Here is a 12,379-nt window from a genome sequence, read left to right as displayed (position 1 = left end):
GCTGAGATTTTCCTCATAATTAGCTGCATGCCCTAACTCACTAATTCATCTTAAAATTATTCATATCTTTCATTTATATCCCAACTTCCCTGATATAACCATGGTTAGTGTGAACCCTGGTATAGATAGAAGACCAATAGTGTCTAGCAGTAAAAAGGAAAAGGGAGAATTAATAGGATATGGGGAGAGAGACAGAGGAGAATATGAACTCAAAGGGAATGGAGATCTCTTAATCATGGTAAGGAGATAAATAAATGTTACATGTTCCTTGGGTCCCAGAGCCTATTAGTCAAAGTATTAGTAATAATAGCAGTTTTATTATTTATACCCCATCCATCTGGCTGTGTTTCCCCAGCCACTCTGGGTGGCTTACAGCACATTAAAAATGGTAAAACATTACACATTTAAAAATTTCCTGATACAGTATTGCCTTCAGATGTCTTCTAAAAGTCAGATAGTTGTTTATTTCCTTGACATCTAATGCAAGGCCCCAGTAGTGGAGGTGGTTCTGTTAGATTACAAACCACGTGAAAAAGTCTCCTCCTGCTGTTTTCTGCAGATGCAATAGAGGCAGTAAAGAAGGTCCTCTGCACCATTGCTATCTCCACTTGGTAGGCTCAACATTGAGCTCTAACCCATGTCTGGTCCGATTCAGAATGCGTTTTCCACCAAAACTAGAGTAACCTTGGGGTGTTCTTTCTGTCCTCTGGTTCTATCCTTAAGGCTTAGCACATTTTAGAATTTGAAACCAGAATTGAAAGGCCAGAAAAAAATATGGGCAGTATCCAAAACTACAGTTCTCCTGGCACAATATACTTTCCCAAGCACAACAGAGCTTCCTTCCCCACTCCTGCCACTTCCACCCCCTGTGCATCCTCAAAACCATCTGGAGCAGATTTTGGGGGTGTATGGGAGAGGAGAGGAAATGAAAATTGCAGTGCATCAGTGAAACATTTGTTCCACAACATTGGATATAACTCTGTTTTTACATTTTCACAAATAATAGAAAAGATCGAAAGTCCTCCCTCCCTCCAGTCATCCACAGTTAATCTTCCATTACTTATGAGCCATATGACATATGTTGTCATTCTCTGTAATCATTTAGTTCTTTTGGAATCTTCACGTGTCCTTTCCATGTGCTAAAAGAATTACATGATTATATCAAACTGGACGCGGGTGGCGCTGTGGGTTAAACCACAGAGCCTAGGATTGCCGATCAGAAGGTCGGCAGTTCCAATCCCTGTGACGGGGTGAGCTCCAATTACTCAGTCCCAGCTCCTGCCCACCTAGCAGTTTGAAAGCATGCCAATGCAAGTAGATAAATAGGTACCGCTCTAGCAGGAAGGTAAACGGTGTTTCCGTGTGCTGCTCTGGTTTCCCAGAAGCGGCTTAGTTATGCTGGCCACATGACCCGGAAGCTGTACGCCGGCTCCCTCGGCCAATAAAGCGAGATGAGCGCCGCAACCCCAGAGTCAGTCACGACTGGACCTAATGGTCAGGGGTCCCTTTACCTTTATCAAACTGGATTCTGCCTTAAGCCATGCACAAGCAGTACTCTTTAGAGAAGGAACACCACACACAGTTGGCAATAAAGTTGTTTTATTCAAGTGAAGACATAATTTATTTCCAGCTTTTCTACAGTTTCCAGATTTGCATAGATTGCTGTATTTTTCCATGTATAAGACACCCCCTATTTTGGGGGACTCCAAATTAAGAAAACACCCTTCAGCACTACCCGTGTATAAGATGAGCCCCAGTTTTAAACCTAATTTTTTTTGTAAAAACCCCCCATGTCTTATACACAGAAAAATACGGTATATAGAACTACAGGCTTATTTCTGATGTTTATGTCATAAAATGTATATGAGTGGTAGTGAATTTTTTTTAAAAAAAGCCTCCAAGTGGTTTACATAAAAGATAAAACAATAAAAATTACAGTAGTTTAAAACATACAAGAATACTAAAATACTAAAACAGATTAAAAGTCACATTAACTTTTTAAGCACCTGGGTAGGCTTGTCTAACCAAGATTTTTTTAGCAGGCAGGAGCCAAAAATAATACAATGAAGGCACCTGCTTGGAAACCCCTGCCTATGGTTATCAAATTGTGAGTGCTGCCACACTAAATGATCATTTTCTTACAAATGTGGAATAGGTATTATGTGGCACCTGTAGTACTGTCAGTTCCACGAACTGAAGCTGTTGACTGAGCACATGTGGGATAAGGCAGTCTCATAGGTGAACTAGTCCCAAATTGTTAAGGGCTTTATATACTAATACTTTGAACTTGGTTGGCCCAGTAGCAAATGGGGAACCAGTACAGATCTCTGAGCACAGGTGTTCTATACTGACAAGGCCGTACTCCTGGCAGCAATTTTGCTGCAGCTTTCTGCACTAACTGCAGCCTCCGGATCAATAGAAGCAATAGAATACAATAGAAGCCCCACAGAGAGCTTATTTCAATAATCCATTCTTGAATGCATGAACTACTCTAGCCAGGCTTTCCAGGAATAGCTGTAGCTGTTGGACCAATGGCTGTTGGTACAAGGCACTTCTAACCACTGAGGCTACCTGAGACTCCAGTGACAGAGCTAGATCCAAAAACACACCCAAACTGCGAACCTTCTTCTTCAGGGGCAGTGCAACCCCATCCAGGGTAGACAACTAACCAATTTATTGGACTTGGGAACTACTCATTCACAGTTCATCCAGCTTGCCAGGATTCAAGCTCTCCTTGTTTTTCCTTATCTATTTCACCAGTGTGTCCAGGCAGTGGCTCAAATACCGCTCAGCCCCTACTGATTCAGATTTTTGTTGGAAAGACGCCCCCGGGGAAAGGTGCCAAGCTTCCCAAGCCGGGGCTTCTCTCCGGGGGTCACTCTCTGGCTGGAATTCTCTCTCAGTCCAGAGAGACCGGCAATAAGCGACCCCTCCCTCATGAGAGGAGCACACTCACTTCCTCCTGGCATCTTATCACAGAAGAAAGAGACAGTCTGTAGTCTAACAGCTACTTTATTAAGACTGTACAATCATGACTGCTCTCTGAGCAGCAGAGCACAGAGTCTCCGACTCGACTCTGCTTCTATACAGAAGCGAAAGGAAAACAACACTCAGTAGCTCCACCCGGTTACACTGAGAACTGGCTGAGACTTCCTGTCTCACGCTCAGAGACATCACATGATGTCAACACTGTTGCTGCTCCTTGCAGCTGGTGGGAACTGAGGAATAAGAGCTAGGTTCATCAGCAAACTGATAGCACTATCCCAGAAATTCATAGGGATGGCTTCCAACGGCTTCATGTAAATATTAAATAGCACTGGAGACAAGCATCAAGAAGCAGGAGCAAAGTTTCACTCCCCCATCCCATTGTGCAGAGATCAAGGTGACCAAGGCCGACTCAGTTCTGTGGCCAGGCCTGAATCCATGTTGGAATGGATCTAAATAATCTGCCCTCCCAAGAATGCTTTCAGCTGCCCCACCATGGCCCGCTTCACCAGCTTCTCTTAAAAAAGGAGGTACTGTATTTGCAACTGGTCAATACTGGTTGTTCTAATCCAAAGGGTTCTTTAGAAGTAGTTGCACCACTGCCTTGTTCAATGTGGCAGGGACCACCCCCATTAACCACACTCTGGACCCAACTAATTAGCCGCCCTCTGCTACATTCAATAATCATCTGCAAATGTGAATAAAGACAAAAGCATGTTAGTGGGCTGCTCCAGGTAAAAATGTGCAGTTAAAAAATCATACAGTTCATAACTAACGCCAAGGACCGTAAAGAGCTGTCCCTGCTGCAGAACAACAGTTTTAGTTCTATATATCCAAACGGATGTAATTGCATAATGTTCAGTTCACATTGGAAAGTGTTCCTTGTCTGGATTAAAGATCATCATTAACTGTTAATGGTTTACAAAAAGGCACCATTACTATAATACTAGCTCAGAAGACTTGTGAGGGCTTATTGTACACATCTGTCTTTTGTAATCATAATTCTTCTGAGCTAGTAATAAATCTGGTTTCATCTACTGGTTTTAATGAGCCATTCTTCTGAGCTGATATTCTAGAAAGGGTGTCTTTTTGTAAACCATAACAGTAAAATGATGATTACTTCATAGCTTGCTTTGGTTCCCTCAATCCTGAATACTTGCCATGTCACAGGCAAATTTGGATACCACCCATGTCACCTTCTGATCAACATCATCTTACAAAATGGCTGGGGCAGGTTCCACAGGGGGGGGATGCACTGGGACAACCAATCTCAGTGATCACGAGTAGGAGGAGGAGTTATGCTAAGACCAGACCATGTCATTACCAAGGAGGCAGGTTTAGTTGTTGTTTGAGGACTATCCCTGCCTCCAGGTCTGGTCCTGACCGGACGGATACTAGAATCAGCAAGGGATACCCACATGACCTGAAGGTGTTGCTGTGCAATGCCAGGCCAATGATTCATAAGACCACTGCCATCCATGACTTGATCATGGATGGATGACATGACCTGGCATGTGTAACAGAGACTTGGTTGGATGAAGCAGATGGGCCTGTCCTTGGGTACTTGTCCACTAGGATTCTCTTACGCACAGCAACCCAGGCCTTGTGGGCAGGGAAGGGGGGTTGCAGTGATTTTTAGGATGTCATTAGTCTGCACCAGGCGTCCTATTGGCAAAACCCAGTTTTCTGAGTGCATGTTCTGGAAGTTGGGCAATAGGGGCAGTACAGGATTCCTATTGGTGTACCGACCTCCCCTCTGCACCAAGGATTCCCTGCCCGAGCTGCTTCAGGTTGTGGTGGATGTTCTCCTGGAGACACCTAGTTTGGTTGTCCTAGGGGATTTTAACATCCATGCCGACACGACCTTACAAGGGGCCGCTCAGGACTTCGTGGAAAGCATGGCCTCCATGGGGCTGTCCCTGAATAAGTCTGGCCCAAGCCATAGCCGCGGACATGCCTTGGACCTGGTGTTCACCTCTATGGATGTTGGTGATCTGACACCAAGTAAAAGTGAAACGAAAGAAGTGCCATGGTCAGATCACTTCCTGGTGCAACTGGACTTCTCTGCGACCCTTCCACTCTGCAGGGAGGTAGGACCGATTTGGATGGTCTGCCCGCGCCACTTAATGGATCCAAATGTTTTCCACACAGTTTATTTTCTAATCTCACTTGCTATCAGTCATGTGACGGTTCTTCTAGGGGAGGGGTTGTTAGGTAATATTGTAATAATAATAAGAAGAAGCTTTCCCCCTCCTTTCCGTTCCGTTTCAACATACCGACATAGCTGTGATTCTTCGATGTTATCTTCTGTGCAGTCCATTCCATCACTCTTAACTTCTCAGTGGCAGCTGATAAACCCTTTTCTTCACTTGAAGCATGTGCAATTACTTTTATATCGACGATTTTATCTTAAGTAATGCAACTAGCGTCGCTCTCAGAAGCAGCATCCGGGAGATCCAAAGCTCACTCGAGGGCTTTCCATCCAGTGCCCTAACCTCTTCTTCTTTCGAACTCGGGGATGATTCATGGGCAAACACGGGTGAGGCTGCATCTTCCCTTCCCCAGGAAGAATTTCGGGAGGCTGATTTACTCCCATATCAGCCTCTTAATTACTTCGTGTGTGCTGGAGAGATGGTATTGTCGGCCATCTTCCAAGGCGCCCCTAGCGGCCCCCTAGAGACTTTTTCAGGTGGTTTGCAATTTAGCGGTTAAGAAATTTGCTTCAGGATGAGAACAGAAATCGTGCTCCGGCGGTGCGGCAGCACCAGGAGGCCCCATTAGCTAAAGTGGTGCTTCAGGTTAAGTACAGTTTCAGGTTAAGTACGGACCTCCGGAATGAATTAAGTACTTAACCTGAGGTACCACTGTAGTATCATGTAGTAGTAACCCTACACTAGGAAAGGTGGGGAACAACCCTATAAATCAGGAACGGTCAGAACCTGACCTACCCTACAAACTTTGATTTGTGCAACTGTCCTCCTTTCAACCATCTGATACAGCTATTAATGATCATATACCAGAGCAACATAGGTTACAAATAAAAGTAATCAGTGCAAGATTACCTCCCCAGATAATCTTTCAAAGATATTTCATCAGTGCAAACAAGCTTATTGGGAATGCTATTGACATACTTGCACCAAGTATGATGTAGCAAGAGGGATACCCAGTGTTTGCATCTACCAGCAAGGAACAATGCAAAGGCAGTGTTTGAACAGCACCCAAAGGGAACTCTGAAAAGAGGAAATGTTGGGGAAATATCTGTGGCCAATATTTAAGAGTTGCTTCTCTTAAGAGTGAATACAACATCATGGCAGAGATCCAGAAATTCATCAGCTCCTACCCCATGCAAGTCTATTATGTTTGTGCACATATCTTTAAGCCCATAGGGTTAAAACAGAGGCACCCAAAAAGAAGGAGCAAACACAAGTGAAATACAAGGAAGGTCAGGCACCAGGCACCATGTCTTAAACCTCGGGACTCAGCTGAATCAGAATATCATCATTGCTATTTGGCACGACTTCAGTCTAGCAAGTTTTCTTTTAACACTCTTTACTCTTGCCACGCATTTGTCAAATGCTTTGTCAGAGACAATAATCTTTCTATACCAAAAATAATAATAATAATTACTATATTCACTATAGTGGTACCTCACATTAAGTACTTAATTTGTTCCAGAGGTCCGTTCTTAACCTGAAACTGTTCTTAACCTGAAGCACCACTTTAGCTAATGGGGCCTCCCACTGCTGCCGCGCCGCCGGTGCATGATTTCTGTTCTCATCCTGAAGCAAAGTTCTTAACCCGAGGTACTATTTCTGGGTTGGCGGAGTCTGTAACCTGAAGTGTATGTAACCTGAGGTACCACTGTACATGAAAGCCAAAAGTGGCCCTGTAAACTGAACACTCATTAATTAGAAAATTGGTTATTACTCTATCCTTTCCAGAGAGAGGAGAAGCAGCTTGAATTATCTCTTGAGGCTCTCATCAGTCAAGTGGCTGACTTGAAGAATTCCTTAGTTGGTTTCATTTACAAGCTGGAAAATGAATATGACCGACTTACCTGGTAAGAGGCTGGGAAGAAAGTTGTGTGGCTACTCTTGGTTATTGGTGGGAGCAGTCATTGCAGCATCTATTTCTTTTTTGATATTGGGGGAAAAAACCACACACACACACACACACACATAATTACATTATTATCTACTTTACCTCTCTGGCTCTCTAGAGCCTATCGACTTCCTTCCCTCCCACCTCATGGCTTTCAAAATTAACCTTTATATCATAGCATTTTATACGTTTTTCAATTCTAATTACAGTACACTCATTACAAAATATCTCAAAATTTAAATAAATACAAAAAGGGGGGAAATTTCTCATTACAAATCTTCAGACAGCCCTGCTAGTGATGTTAATTGCTTACAATGATCTTTCACGTTTCGTATAAATTTACTCCAGTCCTTTTGGAATACTTGATCATGCTGGTTTTGGATTTTCCCTGTCAGCTTCACCAGTTCCGCAAAATCTATCATTTTCATCTGCTACTCTTCTTTCGTTGGTACTTCTTGTTGTTTCCATTCTTGCCGCTGTTGTTGCATACATAAACAGCCTTTTATCTTCTATTGGTATATCTTCACCCACTATACCCAATAAAAAGGCTTTTGGTTTTTTAACAAAAGTATTTTAAACATTTTCTTTAACATATATCATTTCCTAAAAAGCCTTTACCTCTTTACAAGTCCACCACATATTGTAAAAGATACCTTCCTTTTCTTTGCATTTCCAACACTCATTAGTTCTTGTCCTATACATTTTAGCAAGTTCTGATGGTGTTAAATTATTATTATTATTATTATTATTATTATTATTACCCCGCCCATCTGGCTGAGTTTCTCCAGCCACTCTGGGTGGCTCCCAATCGAGTGTTTAAAACATTACAGCATTAAATATTTAAAACTTCCCTGAACAGGGCTGCCTTCAGATGTTTTTTAAAAATAGGATAGCTGCTTATTTTTTTTGACATCTGATGGGAGGGCGTCCCACAGGGTGGGCGCCACTACCGAAAAGGCCCTCTGTCTGGTTCCCTGTAACCTCAGTTCTCACAATGAGGGAACCACCAGAAGGCCCTCGGTGCTGGATTTCTGTGTCCGGACTGAACAATGGAGGTGGAGACGCTCCTTCAGGTATACAGGACCGAGGCCATTTAGGGCTTTAAAGGTCAGCACCAACACTTTGAATTGTGCTCGGAAACATACTGGGAACCAATGCAAATCCTTCAGGACTGGTGTTATGTGGTCCTGGCGGCCTCTCCCAGTCACCAGTCTAGCTGCTGCATTCTGAATTAATTGCAGTTTCCGAGTCACCTTCTGTGCTGGGCCTGGGGGTTAACCCAAGCAACGCGGTCCAGGTCTGGTCCCGAATCCAAGGGATTCCATGAGGAGTCAGTCCAACAGGGCCGGGGTCCTGGGGCAGGGCCTGACAGCCTTTTATCTCTGACAGGGTAACGGCTGGTCCTGATCCCCCAGTGACTCACCTCCCTGTTTCGCCCAAAGGCAATCACTCCTGCTGCGAGTACTCAGGTCTCTCCTTCTCTCAGACCTGAGTCTCTGCAGCTCAGGAGATGTCGGTAGGTTACTAGGCCCAGAGGCCGCCTCAGCCTCTCCTGACCCAACTGGTAGTGGAGCAGCTGCACGTGATTGCCCAGCAGAGGGCAACGAGGTAATTCCCACATCTGGAGCCAGGGCAGGCGCAGGCCCCTGACTCAGCTCAGCTATGCTGGTCCCGGGGGTAAGGTACCGTGGGCGTAAGCAGAGTCCACACGAAGAGGGGCGAGGTCCGAGGCAAAGAGCCGGGCGGGGAACAGGAACGCTGGAACAGGAGGCTGAGCAGGGAACAGGAACACCGGATGGTCAGGAACAGGAGGCCGAGCAGGGAACAGGAGCACCGGATGGTCAGGGACAGGAGGCCGAGCAGGAAACAGGAGCACCGGATAGCCAGGAACAGGAGGCCGAGCAGGGATCAGGGATCAGGAACACAGGAAGGTCCGAAGCCAACAACGACGTTGCTCCCGCAACCTGGGACCGGGCTGACTGGGCTTTTATCCTCTTCTAAGGCCAGGGGCGGTCCTGGCCCCCAGGAGCCCCGCCTCCTCTGGCCTTAAGGCGAGCACTCCTCCTGGGAGCAACCAGTTCCCTTCGCCTCTCTGCCCTAAGCCTCTGCAGATCAGGAGAGGCCGAAGGGTTACTGGGCCCCGGAGGAGGCTCACCTGTAGCCACTGAGTCCTCAAGCCCCTCTGGGGCCAGAAGGGTTTCACCTGGGGCCAGCTCCTGGTGCTCTGCCACAGGTGCAGGCTCTTCAGCATCTAGGCCTTGCCCCAGTTCAGCCGGCCCTGAACCAACACTGGCTGCGGTCGGGGACGGTTCGGGTGGAACTCGTCGGGTGGGGCCACCGGACTCAGAAGGGACCTGTGGAAGACCGGGTGAACCTTCAGGGTTGCGGGTAACCGGAGACGGAATGCCACAGGAGAGACTTGGTCCACGATAGGGAACGGGCCGGTGAAGCGGGCGTCCAACTTCCGCGAAGGTCGAGAGGGGTGGAGGTGGCGAGTGGAGAGCCAAACCAGGTCACCGACGCGAAGTTCCGGCCCCACCTGGTGGTGGCGGTCGGCCTGGGCTTTGTACGCTTCCTTGGCCTGGTGCAGTTGCTCCACCAAAAGCTGTTGCTGGGACTGGAGCTCTTGAAGCCACTCCGTCACCGCCGGGACCGCGGATGCCAGCAGCACATCTGGAAACAGCCGTGGATGATAACCGTAACTGGCCTGGAACGGGGTCTGCTGGGTGGACGCATTCACCGCGTTGTTGTAGGCGAACTCCGCCAATGCCAGGTGGTCGACCCAGTCATCCTGCTGGTAGCTGCAGTAACACCGATGGTACTGCTCCAGCACCGCGTTCGCCCGTTCCGTCTGGCCATCGGTCTGTGGGTGGTAGGCTGACGAGAGACAGACCTCTGTCCCGAGGGTCTGGTGTAATGCTCGCCAGAACCGGGATGTGAACTGAACGCCCCGGTCGGACACCACGCGCTCAGGTAGGCCATGCAGGCGGAAGACATGCTGAAGGTACAGCTGAGCGGTTTCCTTGGCTGTGGGTACAGATGGGCAGGGGGCGCAGTGCACCATCTTGGTGAAATGGTCGGAGAAAACTAGAAGGCAGGTACAGCCACGAGACGGGGGTAAGTCCACTACAAAGTCCAGCGAAACGGTGTGCCAAGGGCGCGGTGGAACTGGCAATGGCTGAAGTAGGCCGGGGGGTTGCCCGGTAGGGCCCTTGGCGCGCCGGCAGACATCACAACCAGCAACGTAGCGAGCCACGTCAGCTTTCAGGCGGGGCCACCAAAACTCACGACTGACCAGATGGGTGGTCCGATACCGTCCAAAGTGCCCCGCTGCTGGGGCATCATGGGCCATCCGGAGAACCTCCAGCCGCAGTGGCCCTGGCGGGATGTACAGACGACCATGGTGCAGCAGAAGGCCCTGATGCAGGACCAGCCCCGGATACTGTGGGCTGGACCCTTCAGCCAGCTCCCGGAGTCGTTCCTGGGCCCAAGCGTCGACCCGCTGTTGTGCGTCGACCCGCCTGCAGTGGCTCCGCCTCCTGGGTGGCCAGGAATGCAGCTGGAGGTAGGATCGTGGTGGGTACTGCTTGCTGTACCGTGTCTGCGTTGTCTTCAGGTTTCTGGGACAGGGCATCCGCTTTCTGGTTCTGAGAGCTAGGGATATAGCGGATCCGGAACTGGAACCGGGAAAAGAACAATGCCCACCGGATCTGTCTTTGGTTCAGCTTGCGGGTGGTCTGGAGGTACTCCAGGTTCCGGTGGTCGGTTCTCACCTCCACCGGATGTCGTGCCCCCTCAAGATGGTGGCGCCAGACCTCAAAGGCCACCTTGATGGCCAGTAGTTCCCGCTCCCACACAGTATAGTTACGCTCCGCTGGTAGGAGCTTGCGGGAATAGAAGGCACAGGGTAGGAGTGGCGCTTCAGGTCCATTCTGTTGAGACAGGACGGCACCGAGAGCCGTACTGGAGGTGTTGGTCTCCACCACAAAGGGTCGAGAGGGGTCAGGGTGTTGTAAGATTGGCGCCCTCTGGAAACAGGCCTTCAACCCCTGAAACGCCTCCTCTGCCTCCTTGTCCCAGGAAAACGGCGTCTTTGGGCACAGTAGCCGGGTCAACGGGGTGGTGCGATGAGCATAATCTGCAATGAAGGTCCGGTAGTAGTTGGCGAACCCCAGGAAACGCTGTAGGTCCTTGCGGTTCCGGGGTGCCGCCCATTCTCGAACCGCTGCCACCTTCCCAGGGTCCATCTGCACCCCATCTGGAGAGAGCCGGTGTCCAAGGAAGTCCACAGTCCGCTGATGGAACTCGCACTTGCTGAGCTTTGCGTACAAACGGTGCTCACGCAAGCGCTGCAGCACGGTCCGGACATGTCCCTCATGGCGAGCCGGGTCACGGGAGTAAACCAGTATGTCATCCAAGTACACCACCACGTACTTGTCTAACAAGTCCTGGAACACGTGGTTGATGTAGCGTTGGAACACAGCAGGCGCGTTGCACAAACTGAAAGGCATAACCAAGTATTCGAACTGCCCGTACCGGGTCCCAAACGCTGTCTTCCACTCATCCCCGGCTCGGATCCGAATCAAGTTGTAGGCCCCCCGGAGGTCCAGCTTGGTGAACACCTGTGCCCCTTGCACCCGCTCCAGCAACTCCGAGATAAGGGGCAAGGGGTACCGGTCTGGGATGGTAATTTTGTTCAGGGCTCGGTAATCATGGCAAGGGCGGAGTTCCCCACATTTCTTCTTAACAAAGAGCACTGGTGCCGCGGTAGGCGAGGTGGAAGGCCTAATGAACCCACGCTCCAGGTTCTTGCGCAAGAAGTCCTGCAAAGCCTCGCGCTCTGGCTCTGTTAGAGAATATAAGCGACTCACTGGTAAGGGCGCTCTGGGCTGGAGGTCTATGCCGCAGTCAAAAGGCCGATGCGGCGGCAGCTGGTCTGCCCCCCGTTCCTCGAACACGTCCTGGTAGTCCTGGTACACGGCTGGGAGCGTGGGTGCTGCCTCCTCCGTGGGCGCGGCCGCCAGCGTCTCGGATTGAGCATGGGAACATGGATCTGGGAAGTGCACAGTCCGTTTGACCCAGTCAATCTGAACGTTGTGAGCTTCCAGCCAGTCCATCCAGAGCACGAGGGGGAACCGGGGCATAGAGGCAATGTCCAAAGTTCGCAACTCCCGGTGCCGCTGGAGACACAGGACCAGGGGCTGGGTCTCCTGAGTAACGGCTGTAGGAATGAAAATCACGGGAGACGAGTAGTAGGTGTCATGTGAGAGGCATCTGCCGGGGAAGCCCCGGG

General features: G+C 49.1%; 1 protein-coding gene across 1 annotated transcript in view; it reads left to right on the top strand.

Moving 5' to 3' along the window:
* Nucleotides 1-12,379, top strand: part of MED8 (mediator complex subunit 8) — a 32,750-nt gene that overhangs the window by 1,432 nt on the left and 18,939 nt on the right. Inside the window, exon 2 of the mRNA XM_083742283.1 lies at nucleotides 6,927-7,045. Coding sequence (XP_083598409.1) covers nucleotides 6,927-7,045 — 119 coding nt within the window. The remainder of the gene's footprint in view (nucleotides 1-6,926; nucleotides 7,046-12,379) is intronic.

The sequence above is a fragment of the Podarcis gaigeae genome (assembly GCF_964106915.1).
Source record: "Podarcis gaigeae genome assembly, chromosome: 6".
Lineage (NCBI taxonomy): Eukaryota > Metazoa > Chordata > Lepidosauria > Squamata > Lacertidae > Podarcis > Podarcis gaigeae.
The sequence above is the reverse complement of the archived record's forward strand: the minus strand, read 5'-3'. Positions and strand labels throughout refer to the sequence as shown.